Raw genomic sequence first — 18,784 nt, 5'->3', positions numbered from 1 at the left:
ATATCCTGCGTTAATTATTTTGATTCTTTGTTTGAAAAAATGTACAAAGATATGGACAACCATATGCTAGCATGGCCATACAAAATTCACACACGTGTAGATATACACATACCACCTTCTAATATATGTACTTCAGTTACTCAGATAATCAGATAAATAGGCACACTTGTGGCTCTCCTTTTCCTTTTTTAATGCTAGTTGCACCTCCTTCAGGCACAATAGTGAACTGAAAGTAATGCATGTTGAGACAATTGCTTCCAGTGTGTACACATCTTAACAACTTAACACTCAATTCTGAAATACCCTTCCCAAAGCCCTGGTCCCAACCCTACTAAGTTGTGTTGTAAATTGTGGACAATGCTTAAAAGCCAGGTCTATACCAAGAAACCAGCCAACTTAAGTTTTGCCAAGAAGAGTGGTCACTTATCCAACTAGAATTATGTCAGAAAACTGGTTATTAGCTACCAAAAGTTTCTGGTTGAGGAACTTGCCAGAGGACATTTAACCAAATATTAGTGCTGGTGTATGTATTTAGAGCCTGTATGTTTACTTTTGACTCTTTGTGGATTAGAGAAAATCCAGCTCCTGTAAGCTTTTGTAAAGTACATAATAGATGTATACCCTGGAAAAAGAACACTTCAAAGAAATCATTAAAATCCCCAAATTACTCATGTCCATGATGTGTGTGAACTTCAGACTACAATTGTAAATCCCAGAATAAGATGTGATCTAACCAATTTGAGAAAGATTAAGAGATGCAAAATGATTACAAGAGAAATTCACTAAGCCCAAAGTGTGGCACAAAATGAGATATAAAAACACCAAATGAGAGACAAAACCCCCAAAACAAAAGAAAGTATAACACAAAGATACACAAAATGACACTAAAGATGCAAAAAACAAAACAAAACAAACAACAAAAAAAACAACCCAACCAAAAACAGTGTCAACAGGGCAGACGCAGAGGAGCAAATGACTGTAAACAGAATCATAAATGATCAATATAAGAGACAGACGATGACTGGTATCAGCATGGTTAGTCCTTTGCGTGTATTACACCCCTGTGGTGAGTACAGCCCAATACTGTCACTAATCTGAATTCTTAAGATCTCCTTCCTGAAACTAATATATCTCTTAAAAATTAAACCTTTGATCAGACCTTTAGAGTTAATTATAACTGAATGATAGCCACGGTAGGTACATTTTCCCAGTTAACAAAAGAATATAATCTTAAACCGCTGATCCAACTCCTAGCCAATAGGTGGCGGTATATTAGCTCTAAACAGAGTTATCTGCCGACTACTCGGACAAGAAGAAAAAGAAGAAGTAAACGACAAGCTACTTGGTAGCTTATCCCGAATGTGCCTCTGAATGTGCTAGAAGATGTGAGGTTTAACTGGATTTCGTACACACTCTGCTTAGAGTGTAATTGCCTGCATACCATGGCGGACTGTCTGCTCGTATCGGACCGTGGTGGCTGGGCCGGGAAGCACTGCCGCGGTTTCTGCTGCTCTTGTTGAACCGTTAGCTAATTCAGCTAACGCTGCTGTTTTTACTTCAGCACAGCCGCTGTCGCTTCGGTGCTGCAGGGCAGTAGATCGCAACAACACGGTAACTTTGAAGCAAGTTGCAGGCATAAACAGCTAACCTAAGCAATGTCAGTGCTGCATCTCTTCCGCCATTAGGTCATTTGTTTTGTTTTGTAGGCAGGATTGTTGTGGAGGATTAGCTAACGTTTTTTGACAACATAAAGACCGCTGCATGCTTTTGGAAGACACAACTTAGTGAACATGTTACCCGCTAACGCACCTAACACTCCCTGCAGCTCTAACGTTAACCACTGCTGCTGTCTACATATTTTGAGATGTAGCATCAGTTAGCCAGCAAGATGACTCGGACTCCGTGCAGCACATCTGAGTTTTCCGTCTGCATGTGAGCTGTCTGTGAGAGGGGAAATCATGTCTTGTAAAGCCGCAACCAAGGACAAGAAGTCCAGCTTCAGCAAGAAGCTGTTCAGGCGAGGCTCTGTGCGCTCTGTGGGCAGTTTTATGAGTAAACTCCTGAGGACACTCACAGCGCTGTCACACTTTGGATCCGAAGTGCAAACCGAGGATGACAAAGATGATGGAGGATTTTCCACGTTTAAATCTGGAAGTAAAGATGTACCCATGGAAGATGGGGACCTGGGGGGCTTCCTATCCAGGGAAAGGGTTCCTGGGGTGTCCGGTCTAAAAAACCACGGCAACACCTGCTTCATGAATGCAATTCTGCAGTGCCTCAGTAACACTGAACTCTTTGCCGAGTACCTCGTTTTGGAGCACTACAAAGGCGAGGAGGAGGACGAGGACCAACCAAAGACAAATGGTGTGCATTTGCAGAAGAAGGGTCTTCTGGCCAAAGGAGAGGTCACGGAGCAGCTGTCAGGACTTGTGCGGGCTTTATGGACGTTTGAGTATACCCCCCAGCATAGCAGGGACTTCAAGGTAAGAGTGACATCAATAAATCAAGGCGAGATAAATAGGGGACCTATTATGCTTTTTCATGTTTTCTGTCTTATATATACTCTTACAGTAGTGTATACAGTCATATTTAACATGACCAAAGTTTCAAAGAATGAGGGCAGTGCACTGTATAAACAAGGAATTCCTTTGGGCCAAACTTAAGCTTCTGTCTGCTTTAGATGCTTGGATGGAGATATGTTTTTCTACTCTTGTCTCTGTATGATGTCAGTGATTGCAGTGGCTGCTTTTGTTTGTTGATGCAACCAACCACTTCTAATAAAATAGCTTAAAGGGAGGTTGAATGGGCTCGTTTTAGACCGTGGATGAGCAGGAGTGGTGATAAGGGATCTGAGATAAATAAAGATTATTTTGAACCGTTGCTGATGCAGAACTACTTGCATAGGATAAAAAAAGTATTGAGTTGGACTTGAGCATAACAAGCCCTCTTTAAGTAAAGATGACCAGGATTATATTTTTATAACAGTGTATGGTAAAAACAATGCGTACCTACACCACACAAGTCTTATACCTGTTGTTAATAAAGCTTTACTCAATGATCTAGATATTCAGAGTGATTTCAGGATAAACGGTGGCAGGCATCGTAACTTTTGGACCATGCTGTTTCTTGCAGAATGTTGTGTCAAAAAATGCCACACAGTTTAAAGGAAACGCTCAGCATGATGCCCAAGAGTTTCTGCTGTGGCTGCTGGACAGAGTACATGAGGATCTCAACACCGTCAACCCCAACAGCAGGCCTGCTATTAAGGTGAATCCAGAAAATATTTGGTGTTCTAATGTACGTAACCCCCCCCTAATCAAGCCACAATTGTGAATCATTAACTGGATATTTTCTCCTCATTGCAACTCATCAGTTTTCATTCCAAGGCTATTTTGTTTCAGTTTATATCTCATCAGTGTTCGGGGTGTTTTGGTCACTTGGTGCAGCTTCCAAATGAGCGGCATTCACAGTCTGGCTCATCTAGGCTTGCCAGGCTTTGTTTTCTCTTTTTTCCCCAGAGCTACTCACTAACAAGACTGTGTAGCTCCCACAGCAGCTTGTGAACCCTGATAGACCAGAGTTTATTATGATGAAGTAATCAGACTAAACAAACCTGTTTGTTTTTGTTCAGCCACCTATTGAAGAAGACGATCAAAGCATAGAGGGACCATCTCCTCCCCTTTCTGCTGGGTCGTTTGTACAAGAACTGTTTCAGGCTCAGTACAGGTAAGCCGTAGATGTAGAAGCTCTGTTGCTCTGACAATGTGACAGGGAAGTCTCTGCACCACATTAAGATTTTTAATGTTTTCCCAACAGGTCTTCTCTTACCTGCCCTCATTGCCAAAAGCAGAGCAATACCTTTGATCCCTTCCTCTGTATCTCATTACCAATCCCGCTGCCTCACACACGGTGAGTTTCTCCATCTGAGCTGTGCTATAGGTCAGGGAGTAATCAGTTAACAACACTTTGATGACATGTTCTTACATGTTTCTGATGTGTTTGTTGCTCTACCAGGTTGTTTGCATTTCTACACTTTAAGCAGGCATGTTTGTTTAAAGGTCTTTAGAGGAATGATACCTTTCACTGGATGTAAAACAGAATGTGTGTGAAAATATGCAGTATATGTGATTGCAAAAGTGGGCGTGTTAAATGTCCAGGAGTAGATTTGTTTGTTGTTGTTGTGTTGTAGAGCATAGATCTCATTTTATAAATTAAAAAAAAAATTGTTCTTCAGGCCATGATATTCACATTTTATTTCAATTAAAATAATAGATTTTTACATGAAGGTCTAAAGCCATGATTAAGTTTACATCAGTAGTGAAAGAATTTGATATGGCCCTCTTAACATGAATTCCATTAGCTAAAAAGTAATCTCTTCCCTAAAGAAAAGAGCTCACATGGCTCAGAGGTGACAGAGTTGGAATGTGTATCGAGGTTGTCTGACATTTTAAGGAATAAAGCCCTTTGGAGATGAGTTGGAAGGCCAAAAAGCACGACTCCTCCCACGAAGAAGAGAATTTGAGAGTATGTGACTAGAACCTTAAAGGATTCATAACAGAAAACAAACACTCTGTAAGCCTCAGAGACTGAAAGACCCAGAGTGAAATTTCAAAAGCATACAAAAGAAGCGCAGAGTTTTTGAACAAAGCTTTACTGTTTGGATAAAGTAAAGATGATTCCCTAGCTAAGTGAAAGAAAGAGGAAGATGTCACCAGGGAAGCTACAAATTGTATGGCGATGTCTAAAGGTCACTGACAAACAGAGTTCCACAAACTATGAAATATGAGGATTTTGGCGTGTCACCATCCTGTTACTTTTTAACCTCTGGAGCTTGGGCATCACCAGGGCTCTGCTATTAGAAGTCTCATAGACATTTCTGTTCTATGATATGATCCTATCCAAATATTTACTTTATTGTAATATCCATTATTATACTTTACACTGATTGTTCTGGACTCGCAAAGAACAAATATTGCCTAACTGTCCAAATGCTTTTAGGCTCAAAGTATTTGGATTACATATCAAAGTATTTTTATGGTTGCAGTACGATAAAGATAAAAAGTGGCTTTATAGCACTTGGACACAAAGACAGCGTCATGGACTAAACAAACCTGGCGTAATGTTATCTTAGCATGTACTTTCAGGTAGCATGCAGAATCAGAGGTGTGATGTGTTACACAACAGTGCCTGCGTCTAGTGTGGCACCTTTCCCGTCATATCAGTTCAGCTCCGGCTTACTTAAAGGCCAAGCTGCAACACCACACCCTCCCCATTTTGTCCAGTATTAAATAGGTGTGTGAATTTTTTGTGTGTGTGTTTTATTTGTGCTGCTCATTCCCGTTTCTTTTTGTTAGGCCCTTGTATGTGACGGTGGTGTACCAGGGGAAGTACTCTCACTGTATGAGGATTGGAGTTGCTGTTCCGCTCAACAGCACCGTGTATCGCCTCAGAGATGCTGTGTCACGCGAGACTAAGATCCCAATGGACCAGGTGCTATTCCTGTCACTTATCAGGGTCTGCCACAGTGAGACTATATTACGGGCACAGTGTCGGTACAGCCAGTTCTAAAACAGAAGCGAGTTTTGCTCCAAGCCCCTGGCTGTTATAGGTTATATTTGGGAGGTAGTACGCAATTCTAACATTTGTTCTTAGTACTACAGCAGCAAAAAAGGGCTTGAGAGCATATGTAAATTACAGCTAAAGCAGGATGCAGCTGCTAATAAGATTACTGAATTGCTGTAATACTGATATGGACTTGATACAGAATAATTGCTACAAGGTTTAAATGTGCTGTTTTTCTCTTGTAGTTTGTTTTGACTGAAATGTACTACGACGGCTTTCACCGTTCGTTTTGTGACGATGATGACGATCTTGACATCATACAAGAGAGCGATTCCATCTTTGCCTTTGAGACACCCGAGACCTTCAGGCTGGAAAACATCCGCACAAAAAGAGGTTACTCAGTAGTTTTACATTTTTATTTTATTTTATTTTTTTAAAAGGTGTGTTCTGCATTTTCCACGTTTAATCAAAAAGACTCGCGTGCCATTCTGTCTTTCGCAGGAAGCCTTCTGGCAAATCTGAATCATAACAACTTGAAGTATGGGACAGAAATCAGCAGGACTCCGTCTTTTATGCAGGGCGCTGTGACACCTGTAACTGCATCACCCAATAAAAACCTGGGACCAGAAAAAATGATCCTTTTGGTGTGTAACAGAGCGTGTACTGGTCACCAAGGAAAGAGGTACTGCATCTCAGAATGATTTTATGTTCTGCATTTCTTACTCATCCACTCTGCTTCTTCTGATTATGTAATACATGCCCTGTTCTTGTGGGTCTGTCAGTGATAAAGAAGGGTTATTGACATAACCCACAATTTGTCCCTGGCATTTACCTAATAACAGGCCTGATGGAGAAGCTGATAGCAGCTAATGGAACTTGTGCATTTTGTTTTTTTATTTTTAGGTTTGGCCTGCCTTTTGTACTGTACTTGGAGCGCACTGTGACCTGGGATGCTCTGCAAAAAGAGATCCTTGAGAAAATGCGCCATCTTTTGAGGCCTGGGGTCTACATTCAGGTAGGATGACAACCACTCACTGCCTTATACTCAGTTTATTTCCTTAAGTAGTCCTGCAGCCTTTATTTACCTGAACTGCTGAAGTCAAAGGTTTTATTTGGAGGTGGTTTATAGTGATCGTACCCTCTGTTTGATCACAAGTAAGTACAAACCTTCCTCCAGCATTCTCCTGTTTATACCGACTATACAAGCAGTGACTACCACTTGTGGGGAGATTATTAAGAAAGCTTTATTTTAAACAACAAGGTATCTAGACCCATCAGTCTAGATACCTCCTGCACTGATGGGTCACATCTTTGCTAGCTTAACATGAAAGTTCATAAAACAGAAACAAATGTCGAGTGACACTTTCTGACAGATGATGTACAGCTGGAAAGACAATAGTCTTAATTTATTTTTTAAGTGAAGTTGAAATTTTAATAGGTATCAAAACTATTTTTAAGACAAAAGAGTTTAAAGTAGTTGGATGACACTGGGGGGTTTATATTTCATTTTCATTCTGTGTGCAGGTTGGACCTTTCAGTCTTCGAGTGGTTGGCGTTGTTGGCATCACCTACCTCCTGCCCCAAGATGAGCGACCACTGTGTCATCCAACTGTGGAAAGGTCCGTTCAGATAGCCATTGTTATATTTGATAACTTCTTGATTTCAGATGAGAAGTATGACCTAAAATTTAACTAAGTTGGGATATGTTTATTCAGAACGTTCTTTAGTAAATTTCAGCTTACTCACACTGTGACTTCTTGTTACAGCTCATAAAAGCAACTTATAAGGCTAATAACCCAGACTATAAAATGACTGTTTTTCTCTCTAAAGCCTGTTTACATTGCCATAATTATATTGGATCACTGAACTTAAAAAAATAAATAAAAATGCAACCTTGCCTTGCAAAACAAGTATAGCCGTTTGACATGTCGTAGTCATGTAATGTAGTAACAAACTCAGCAGTTTAAAAAAGGTGTATTACCGGTGCCAGGCTCTCCAAATGCCTTAATGTTTTGCAGCAGTCACAGCACGTCAGTGAAAGTGAGAAAATCTGAAATCCTAATAAATACTGGTGCATAAACATAAAGGTAAAGGCAGGCACGAGCTTGAGTAAATAGTTTGAAGTTGTAATTACATCAATTTTCAGCTTTAATCTCACCTCTCCACACTTGCCCCATCAGTTCTACTTCACTTATGACCTGAGCAGAGGACATGCCCTAACAGGATTTGAATGTTAAATTACCAGTTTGGCCTGTTTGACTTAGAAACTGAATGATTTCAGAATAACAAAACAAGTCACAACACTGCAGATGCACAAACCAAAGTGCAATTATATTTGATTTTATTATGATCATGATTAATCAGTGGCGATCATAACTAGCATTCTTTCTTTTGTTTATTGATTACAGTCCTGAAACATTTAATAAAGCTCTGTTCTCAGTATAAACTATTAACTCTCATACTGTATTCAAATGTCTGTCTGACATAAAGGTGTTTTTAAATTACATTTAAGTGAATGAAACTCTTGTCATACAGTGCTTGGAAGAGGGGAAAAAACCTTTTTCACTCATCTTACTTTGTTGCTAAATTATTTTTTCTCATTACAGAGCATACAAGTCCTGTGGACAAGGGGGACCACCACATGTGAAAATTGTGGTTGAATGGGACAAAGAGACCAAGGACTAGTAAGTGGAAAAAAATACGGATGTGTATGTGTCCAGTTTCACTTGTCTACAGCACAGTTGTTCTGCAAAGGATAAAAAGTTTGAATTGGAATTTGTGGGCCCTTTAACCAGAGCTAAACAAATATCATTGTTAAATTAAAAAAGTATAGTTTTTGTTAGCCATGACCTATCTACCCAAATATAAAAGCCAGCTTTGACAAATAGTAAGAAATGAGGTCTTTACTATAGGCAGACCAATTCTGCTTAAGACCCATTTTGAGATGGGGAAATGCTGAAAACTGTTCTGAAAATTGGTAAAGCCACTGGTTATAACTGACTTTGTTGACATAACATTGACTCTGTAATTGATTATGATTGCTACAGACAGCCTCGTTTTGCTTCGTAAGCAGTTCCATTCAGACCACCATAGAAATGATGGAACATTACAGACAAATGCGGCTGAACTTCAAAGTGTTTTGATGTCTGCAGTTGCAGAATTTTGACCCGTTTCTGGTCCTGACTTAATGTAACTGCCTTTTGACTTTAAGGGCAAAATCTGTAGTGCCACAGACACAGAAAACCCCCCACCTTCCCCACTCCCATCTCTTCTATTGTAGCTGTCAGGGCTGTGGTTTGGCAGTTCAATGTGTCTCAGCATTTTCAGTAAAATTGATGGTGACAGTAATTGCTTTGCCGAGTGTTTCTGAAAAGACGTTCAAATTGAGCAACACCTCAAACTTAACTAAGGATGTTTCAGAGGACGTGGCCTTTTCTGTGCGTACCTCCTAACATATCGTTTGCTTGACAGGATTTCTTTTTTCAAGAACTAACTTATGTAAAATGTCAAAAAATTCACGCTGCATTTGAAGCAGTTCCTTCTTTCTCACTAAGCTGACTAATATGTCGAGCAGTTAACACAAACGCCCATGCTGGCCAAATCAAACTTTTTTTTCCCCCTTTTTGGTACTTGGATGTTGATGATGTTGATGATGTTGGCTTTGAACAAATCCTGTCGAGTTCATGTGTAATGCATGTCTGCACAAGTGCTGATTGTGAAGCCCTTTAAAGTCTTAAATCCTTTAGTTGCACTGCTGGGTGTGAACCGTTAATGTAAGGACAAACAGCATTCTTATGACATGGTAAACAATTACTTCATCTGTCTCAGTTACAATAAAATACTGGTCAGTTTATTTTTCTTTTATCAATCTCAGATCCTGTGATCCTCACCTGACTGCGCTGTTACACGGAGGGTGTGTTTCTTTTTCTGTTTCCCACAGTCTGTTTGGACACACCGAGGAAGAGTATATTCCGGATGCTGAGAGTGTCTATCTGCATAGAGAACAACATCACCAGCCGCAGGCCTGCACCCTTGCTCAGTGCTTTCAGCTGTACACTAAAGAAGAGCAGGTAGACACACGAGCATGTATGCATGCGTGCAAGACGGCACTGTTAGTAGTTTAAGTTGAATAAATAAATCGTAAACTGGCCTTGGCACATGCGCTCACAGTGGTTTTACTGTGTTTTGCTCTGGAGTAAAAGAGAGAAGTTGGAGGGAAATTCGGGGCCTCATCCTGTGTGAGGTCTATTATATAAGCTCTGTGGTTGGGGCTTTCTCTTCATAGCTACTCCTTGGGTCTTGTGTGTTTTAGCTGGCCCCAGACGACGCCTGGCGCTGTCCCCACTGCAAGCAGCTGCAGCAGGGCCGGATTAAGCTCAGCCTGTGGACGCTCCCGGATGTACTCATACTGCATCTCAAGAGGTTCAGACAGGTATTTTAGTTCATCTGGATATTTTCAGTAAGAATTTGTAAGTAAGTTTTTTGCTAAATCCTATATGTTGACCAGCAGATATTAAAAATTAACACTGTACATCTGCAGAACTTAAAGGTTAGAGTTTTAGTCTAGGTGGACAGCTGATGGTCAGATAACGAGACTCTGTTGCAACATGCTTCTATATTTTTGTTTCAGGAGGGGGACCGGAGGGTGAAGATGCAGAACATGGTGAGGTTCCCGTTGATGGGGATGGACATGGCTCCTCACGTGGTTAAGAGAAGCCAGAGTAGCTGGAGTTTACCTTCCCATTGGTCTCCGTGGAGACGGTCCTATGGACTGGGAAGGAATCCTGATGACTACCTGTATGACCTGTATGCTGTTTGCAACCATCACGGGAACATGCACGGAGGCCACTACACTGGTAATGCGAGCAGTTCTTTGCTTCAGACCTATTTTAAAATGGATCAGAAATGCAAATTAAACCTTTTTTTAATGCCTGTCCTTATTTTCTCTCATATGTGCAATGTTAGTGTGTTTGAAAGTCAAATGAAATGTGGGCAAGCTGTCAAATAGTGATGTAAAAGTATATAAAAGTAATCCCTGTAAGCCAAAAGCTCAGAGTCAGCCTCCAGACTACTGGAATATAAGCTTCATGCCAAGCTAATGTCAGCGAAGCACATGATTTCCTTATATTTCCAAGTGTTATATCCCAGTAGAGTCAAACTACAAGCTGCTTGGTAACATTTTTGCTGAGCAGTATTTTGGGATTAGGAGAAAGTGGGCTTTCAGACAAGCGGGCATTTAAAGGGACAAAACCAAAAAATGGCTTGTTTCAGCCTGAGGTAAAACTGCACTGCAAAAACTCAAAATCTTACCAAGTATATTTGTCTTATTTCTAGTCAAAATTATCTCATTACACTTAAAATAAGACACAATCAGCTACAGGGCAACATTTCAGTAAGCTAAAGGAACTTGTTTCAAGACAGTGAATCTTGAAACTAGAGAAAAACTAGAGATTTTTCACTTGTTCCATTGGCAGATTTTTTCACTTAATACAAGATATTTTAGCTTAAAATAAGTGAAAAAATCTGCCAATGGAACAAGTGAAAAATCTCTAGTTTTTCTCTAGTTTCAAGATTCACTGTCTTGAAACAAGTTCCTTTAGCTTACTGAAATGTTGCCCTGTAGCTGATTGTGTCTTATTTTAAGTGTAATGAGATAATTTTGACTAGAAATAAGACAAATATACTTGGTAAGATTTTGAGTTTTTGCAGTGTGAGTGGGACATCAGGGGAAGGAGTAAAAAAGATCAAGTCAAACAATGAATCACTGATTTGCTTTTAACTGTGATAAGATGCAAATTAAACGTTGTATTGGAAATGAGCATATCAAGCAGCTGAATGTGTTTGCCATCCATGTTAACTCATTCTTTACTTTGTGCTCACAGCATACTGCAAAAACTCCATTGATGGTCAGTGGTACTGCTTTGATGACAGTGAAGTTACAGCAATAGCTGATGATGACGTGTGCCAGCAAACAGCCTATATACTGTTCTATCAGAGGAGAACAGTCATCCCCTCTTGGTCTGCCAATAGCTCTGTGGCTGGTCAGTATTTATTTATACACCATTTGTCCACCTAGCATATGTAATGTATACCGTACCATAAAGTGGCATAATAAGCTTTATGTGACATTTAAGGCTTAAAATGTATCCATGTTTGTGTTTTAATCAGGCTCTACTAGTTCATCCTTGTGTGATCACTGGATCAACAGGCTACCTGGCAGCAGGCCTGCTAGTTTGGCCTCTGGAGCCTCATCCAGACGCACTTCTCTGGCTTCACTGGCTGAGTCGGTTGAGTTTCCAGTCGAACGTAGTGAGGATGACGGTGAGAAAATGCTGAACTTTCATTTATTTATTTATTTTTATTTAAAGGTTCCTGATTGTTCATTTTCATTGATTTTCATCATACACACATCTACTGCCTCCTGAGCAGGTCATAGTTTCAGAAATGCACAAAGTTCAGAGTTTGGTTTCAAGGTTTTTAAGTCCATCGCATTTATAGGGATACTTTAAAGCTTCCTCTAAAGACAATATCTAAAGTGGGATTAAACATTACAGTCAAGAATTACAAACTCAGACCTTAAATTTACCAATCCCAACTCTAATAATTAAAGTCACAAGGCAAATATGGCATTGGAGTGAAATGAACAAGTCCCCACAGATCTCTGAAGTGTGGGAAACCTTCACTAGCCAGTCTGCAAGATATGGCTTGCATGTTGTAAAATTTCAGAAAACTATGCATGACTTGTCTTGGATGCTCCCTTTTTATTAACTTATAATTTAACATGGTTTTTACTAGTCATCGTGTAGGCCTTGGTCTTGTACTAAGCGAGAATAACATTACAGGCACTGTAAATGTGATAAAGTCCTTTATTATATAGCATAGCTTTGTAGCAATGTAGAAATATGGCCTGAGTGATGTTTAAGGTCCAGTGGGTTATAGCTGTTTGCAATTTTATTGATATTGGCTTTGATAATGGCTAATAAATGAAAATTTAAAAACTAGAGAGTATTACATAGTTTGTCCATCAGATGGCACTCTGCAAGTTCCCTGTTGGTAACATGTGTTTATAATGCTGCAAAACAACCAGCTGATCACAGTAGAGTCAGTGTTAATGAGCAATAGATAATCTGTTGTGGTAATAAAACAAGATTATTTTTTTTAAACAACACGGTCACATCATCTAATAAGGACTCAAAAAAAGAAAACCAGCCAAAATGTCTATTTTTTAAATAATCAAATATCAGTGTCAGTATTGTTATTGATGTAGATACACTGATGGATTTACCCCCCCAAAAGTGTGAAACAGTACAACTATTTCATTTGATTCTTAATATAAAAATAATAATGCTTGTTCATTATTGTGTAGATGTTGGTGTGTTTTAAACTAAATAATTCCCTGTTTTTTAGGAGGATTCTCTGTCCGCCCCTTTGTGAGGAGTATTCAGCGACAGAGTTTGTCCTCCAGGTCATCCATTGCCAGTCCTTTAGCTTTCAGTGACAGTGGGATAAAACCTTCCTGGTCTCTCTCTGCCAAGCTGCACATGAGATCTAACTCGCCCTCACGATTCTCCCTTGACTCTCGGTGTTCCCCTCCTTTAGAGAGGATAGGAGAGGCATGTGACGACAAGGTTTCCACATCGTGTTTTGGCAGCTACAGTAAACACGAACGATACTTTGGCAACAGGACTCCGTTGTCTATGATGGAGAGCAGTTTCCCCGACCAGGACAACAATAAAAGGTTCTTAGACATGTACTGTCGGGCTTCCACTCCAGTGGAAAAGAAGATCACCAAAAATGAGCCAACTGAAAACAACAACCAGATCACAGCTATAGACCAAAACATATTACCCACTCAAGCTACTCCCTCCAAAGAACAGAAACGTAAGAATAGTATCGGAGGATTTGGCTTAAAGGCTGAAAGCACAGGATCCACAAAGAGTGTCAGCAAAGTGGAGCAAGATAAAAGCTCCAAAAAACGATTGTGCTCGACCCACAAGACCTCTGCACCTGAGACGTCTTCCAGTACACCAGTGAAAGGTAAAAAGCTGAGCAATACTAAAGAGAAGAGTGCAAATGCTAAGAAAAGCACCTCGACACCTAGCGGGACTCCCTCCAAAACGAAAGAGTCAAATCAGCCTCCAGAGGCTACGCCACAACATAAGCCATGCGTCCGTTCCACGCCTCAGTCCTCAGCTTCTCCTTCACCAACCTCAAAGAAGAATTCCACTGTCACTGAGAAGAGCTCAACAAACAGCAGGAAGCGGCTTATAGAAAGGAGCTACAGTAGAGATTCTATGCACACTAGCCCTCTGGCTGACAACCTCAGATGCGGCTCGGTAGCACGCTGCTCACTTTCAAAGAGCGGCGAAAGCAACCGTCCTGAGAGGAGATTTGTGCGGAGTTCCAGCAGCAGTTCTTCTGTCACTAGCCTGCGTTCACCCAGCGTTTCCACCAGAGATCTGCAGCGCAGCAGCAAATCTGAGGAGAAAGGGTTGTCTTTCTTCAAGAGTGCCCTCCGACAAAGGGAAAGCCGCCGGTCGGCTGATTTAGGAAAAAGTACCATGCTCACCAAAAAAGCCTCGGAGAGGACATGCAAGCAGAATGGACAAGCCAAGGAGATCGGTGGCAATGGTGGAAAGCCAGGAGACGCGGCGTCTTCTCCGAAATCTGCAGAGACTCCTGGAGGTGAGACAAAATCAGAGACAAAGGAGTCTTCCAAGCCCCCCAGCTCTCTGAGTCGCTCTCTTTTAAATGTAGGCAAGTCCAAGTCTTCCACTTCTGAAGTAAGTTCCAAATCTCCTAATGGGAAGAAACCCCTTGAAAGAATGACATCTTCCCGAAAACTGTCATCGAGCATGCAATCTCCTGCACGAACAACACAGAGGCCTCAATGATACATCTATAGTCGGTATATTGAACAAGCATAATGCAGCTAATCTTTGTGCCTAAGTTTCAGCGAGCTCCAGATGTATTTAAGACACATTTTTGATGTTATGGTTTTGTACTCTTGGTTTAAATGCACATGTTGGGTTTGCAATTTTAGTATTGGCAGCCAGCTTTGAGTGTTTAAAGATATTTAAAAGTACTGTATCATCATCCGCCTACCTGAGTGCCAAGCACTTGTGTAGTATGCTGCCAATTTAGCTTCTTCCAGTAGTAAATATTGATACCTTTTCCACCTTTGGTGGTGCAGCAGCATATTTGATTTTGTGCACGGAAGACCTGTACGACACGAGCGTGAAACAAAACTTGATTTAAAATGCAGCAGCTTATCCATTTGAACTTGAGTCTCTACGAAATACTTATCAATGTCTTGTGCACCAGTAACTTGTAATTCAGATATTGTAGTAGTTTTGTTGTAGTTTTCTGTTACACAGGTTCCAAGTCTTCTAGTTATTCTAGAATTGATTAGCTGGCTGCTGATGCTTGAATTCTGCTGCTGTTCTGTAAGCATTTCAAATCATTGTCAAAGGGTACAAAACTTTAACATCAAAAATAGCCTCTGACAAATACTGAAACAAAATTATTCAGACATGCACACAAATACAAAAGAGTTTCATTCCGAAATAGAGTTGGCTAATAGTACATTTCATTGATTGTTTTTACCACTGATGGGTTAAATCTCTGTTCTTCAAGCAAGTTTCTCCATGCACCTACTGCTTTAGTCTATAAAGGTCTTACAAATATTATTCTTACTCCATTTTTCCATTAAGAAAAAATAAGTAATCTCATAATGTGGCTCTACTTGATAGTTCCTAGCATTGATACAGAGCAGCAGGAAGAACAAAACCAGAACTAATGTTGGCAAGAAATTAGAATTGGTTTACAATTTGTCCAATAATTCAAAACGTTATTATTTTTTTTACGAGTACCTTTTTAAATATAAATCTATTTTTCAAAATTTTATTGAAGTACTTTTGCATTAAATTGATAGTGTGTTTTGGAATGAAACCCTTTACAGTCACGGTATATAAATATATGTATATGTGTCTGTACATATATTGACAGAAAGTATATGGTATGTAACTCATTTTTTATTTTCTCCTTCCATGAGCAAGATGAAAATAATCTTAAGCGCCTTTCAATGCTGTACATGTAAACAAATAATTGCCTTTGGCAACATAGTAGTCTTCTACTGTATGCATCACTGAGTAGGAATGTTTTGTTCGCACTTTGTAAACACGAAGCAGTGTCGTAATTATTAATTTAGTAGTTTCGAGACATATCAGACAGTAGATTCAACAGGCCTTAGACTTGAAATGATAAAAGTGTACATTCATCTCGATGTTTCAGGGGCCATTTTTTTTTAAGAAATCACCCCTTTATTTCACCTGGTGCTCTAAAATGCCACTGCTCCACTAGCTCTTGTTTCTTAAATGAGCATTCTTTCAAATGATGACGTTCAGAACTGTGACCACAAACTTCAGAAAAGGTATTGTTTATCATAACCCGCGGTACCTCACTGGAGAATATTTTCCATTTTGTTATTCATCAGCTTGAATCAGAATATTGATAATGAGCCATTTGGTTGATTATAGATCTACACATACATTGTCATGGAGTGGTTGTTGTCCAAATATGGACATGTATGCGAAAATAACAGATGCATTGTGGAGTAAAGTTCAAAGCAGTGGCAGAATATTATCAGTGCTGCCGTCATGATGCTTGCTGGCCTTTTTGTGAACAATCAGCTTTAGTTCACTATAGAAATGCCCCATTTATAAGGCAATACTCATACATTAGGCACCACTGTAGTGTATGTTTCAAAAGATTCAAAGTTATTTTATTATAAACCACAACTAAGTGATTTTACTTCTAGCATAAAACATTTTGAGTTTGGTATTTTGCAGTATCTTTCTCACTATTTCTCTGTAGCATATATGAGGTTTCAGGTTTACATTGGGTTCTCAGATGGTTTTGGATGCCACTCATTTTTAAACAGTTCGGTGTATTATTTCAATGGTCTGTACAGGTTGTTAAAATTGAAATTATACCCAGAAACGTTTAATCTACCTGGTTTGCTTGATGAATTGTCACGTTTAGACAACACGATGTGCTCGAGCAACACTAGATGACGTTTCATGTCTTTATTGAAGCCACCTGTTAAACCTTTCCTTGCATTTAATAACTGGTCGAACATCCTGTTAACCTTCCAGTAATAATTAATTTGTTTATAACTGGGACACTTATTAAAGTAGCCTCAAACCTGACATTTAAGGGAAGCTTTTGAAGGTCTCAGTCAGTGATGAACATCCTATTTATCCTCAGGACGTTTTTATCGCTACTTCTGCGATTTAACATGGCGTGCTAATCTTTAGTGTTAGTGTGGGGTTGCATAAAAAGGTGTCTGCTGCAGACCTGGGACTTTTCTCCGTACGTGGACTGACTATGGCATTCAAGCTGCAACAGACCACAGAGATTACATAGAGCTGTTTAAATATGGTGGTGTTCTTGTAGCTGCTCTTTTCTACTTAACATGTGTAATCTATCAGGAAGCTGACAATGGCACTTTGGATCAAAGCAGGATCATTTTAAGTACATTTAGCTTTCCCTTTCTTGTTTGCCTGTTTAGAAGTCTGTAATTGAAATGTAGTGGTTAGTGTGTATTTTAGAGAGCTGGGCCTTGGCATTAAGCTTTTTTGTTTTTTGCCCATAAATTTTCTTGCTACATAAACAATTTATTAGAACATCTCACGAAGCAGTAGACAATCTCATAATGTAATAAAGTCAAAATGTATAGTGTTTATAACACACTGTGTAAATACGGTTTGTGGTTTGAGGTGCGGATGTCGCCAAACCTTTTATTTGGCTTTTTTCCTGTATATGTTGGACACTAAAAACTGCAGGATGTTTTCACTCATTTTTATAGATTGGCTTTGTTTTGATAACGTAGGGTTAGATGAGAGCTGTTGATTTAGCAGTTGCAGTTAAAGGTCCTAATGGCAAGCAGTTTGTTGAGCTTAAAATTGGCGGTGTGCAGTCTAAACTCTTGAAAGAAAGCTGGAAGCATATTGCGCACCTGTTACAGCCCTGCTGCCAAACATGAACCATAAAAACACTACGATTGCAAAAATCTAAAAAAAAAAAGAAATCATAACAATGTCTTTGTTGTTTGGTGTTCATCAGATGGATTCAGTTTGATTTACAAAAACGTGTCAAACTGCCGCATTTGAGGGCCACTGAATTTATTAACGGTTGAAGGACAAAATATAAGATTCCTAGTTATCAATTCCAGGATCGGTCATCTCGTAGCTTTATCTCCACGCCAGTTATGTGTCTGCATTTTTCATTTTTGTTTGTAAATTTGTTGTCAGTGTACAAAATCGAGAATGATTAAGGAATGCAGTATTGCATGAAAACGCTAATGCATGTATTTATTAACTATGCAAAATTCTGCAGCTGTGTTAAGTAGAAAGCAAAGCATGGCTGGTATATTCATCGCTTAATTTGCACGTCATTTAGAAACTGTAAAATCTAGCATACTTCATCATTGCTTTAAAGGATTAAACTTAATGTTGCCTATATGAAAGAAAATCTAATTAATTCCCTAACTGCATATAGCATTATATCAATTAGTGTTTTGTTTTTTTCTCACTTTGTTATTTAATTCTGCTTATCTGTGCTCTCTGGGTGCTCCTACCACAGTGGTTGTTTATTGTGTGTCTTCTTTAATATTTACTGTTGTACACCAGCAGAGACAACACTATGGAATCGATTATCTCTCTTTGATCACTATATAGACTCATTATGTACGCGTATATCGTAAGAATTCCAACTTTGGTTCACCTCAGTGAACGGTTTGTGAACCCCTGTTTCCATGTTCTCAGCTGCATTGAAGATGTGGTCTGTCTGTCATATAAAATAGATACATGTAGCTCAATGCAATAAACAAAGATAGTAAATTTATAGTTTTATAACACAGTACATGATCAGTGACATTATAATATTAATATCTTAATACTTTTGAGGGTTTTTTTTATTTTATTTTTCTTATTGTAAACTGTTTATCAACAAACGGTAACTTCCAATGTTTTAAAACGGTGCCATTTATTCTCTTTTTTCTTTCTAATGACTGGTGAAGTGGGTATTAAACGTTAATCACTTTAGTTGTAAAATGCATTCAGGCTTCCCTGCAGAACTTAATTAGGATTAGAGAATCCTGCTTAGAGTTGTTGTTGCGACATAGACGTTTTGTTTTGCTGTTAAATTCATGATGTTCAAT

At 39.3% G+C, this 18,784-nt stretch overlaps 1 protein-coding gene across 1 annotated transcript; it reads left to right on the top strand.

Annotated features, from left to right (window-relative positions):
- The first annotated feature begins 1,310 nt into the window (after positions 1 to 1,310).
- On the top strand, positions 1,311 to 17,649 carry usp31 (ubiquitin specific peptidase 31). The gene is made up of 16 exons (XM_026164499.1): positions 1,311 to 2,483; positions 3,133 to 3,267; positions 3,632 to 3,726; positions 3,817 to 3,909; positions 5,355 to 5,490; positions 5,808 to 5,955; positions 6,064 to 6,244; positions 6,466 to 6,577; positions 7,087 to 7,181; positions 8,169 to 8,246; positions 9,503 to 9,632; positions 9,875 to 9,994; positions 10,193 to 10,418; positions 11,445 to 11,603; positions 11,731 to 11,883; positions 12,970 to 17,649. Exons 1-16 carry the CDS (start codon positions 1,959 to 1,961, stop codon positions 14,454 to 14,456), a joined length of 3,873 nt encoding a protein of 1,290 aa, XP_026020284.1. The 5' UTR covers positions 1,311 to 1,958; the 3' UTR covers positions 14,457 to 17,649.
- The last annotated feature ends 1,135 nt before the right edge of the window (positions 17,650 to 18,784 follow it).

Source organism: Astatotilapia calliptera, chromosome 4 (assembly GCF_900246225.1).
Source record: "Astatotilapia calliptera chromosome 4, fAstCal1.2, whole genome shotgun sequence".
Lineage (NCBI taxonomy): Eukaryota > Metazoa > Chordata > Actinopteri > Cichliformes > Cichlidae > Astatotilapia > Astatotilapia calliptera.
Note: the sequence above shows the minus strand (reverse complement) of the source record. Positions and strands in the feature narration are given on the sequence as shown.

Bases quoted from the DNA above. Each gene is read 5' to 3' on its own strand.
- usp31 (XM_026164499.1), top strand. From the start codon at position 1,959: ATGTCTTGTAAAGCCGCAACCAAGGACAAGAAGTCCAGCTTCAGCAAG. The intron at 6,245-6,465 runs GTACTGCATCTC...TTTTATTTTTAG, and splicing joins ACTGGTCACCAAGGAAAGAG to GTTTGGCCTGCCTTTTGTAC. The intron at 8,247-9,502 runs GTAAGTGGAAAA...TGTTTCCCACAG, and splicing joins GACAAAGAGACCAAGGACTA to TCTGTTTGGACACACCGAGG.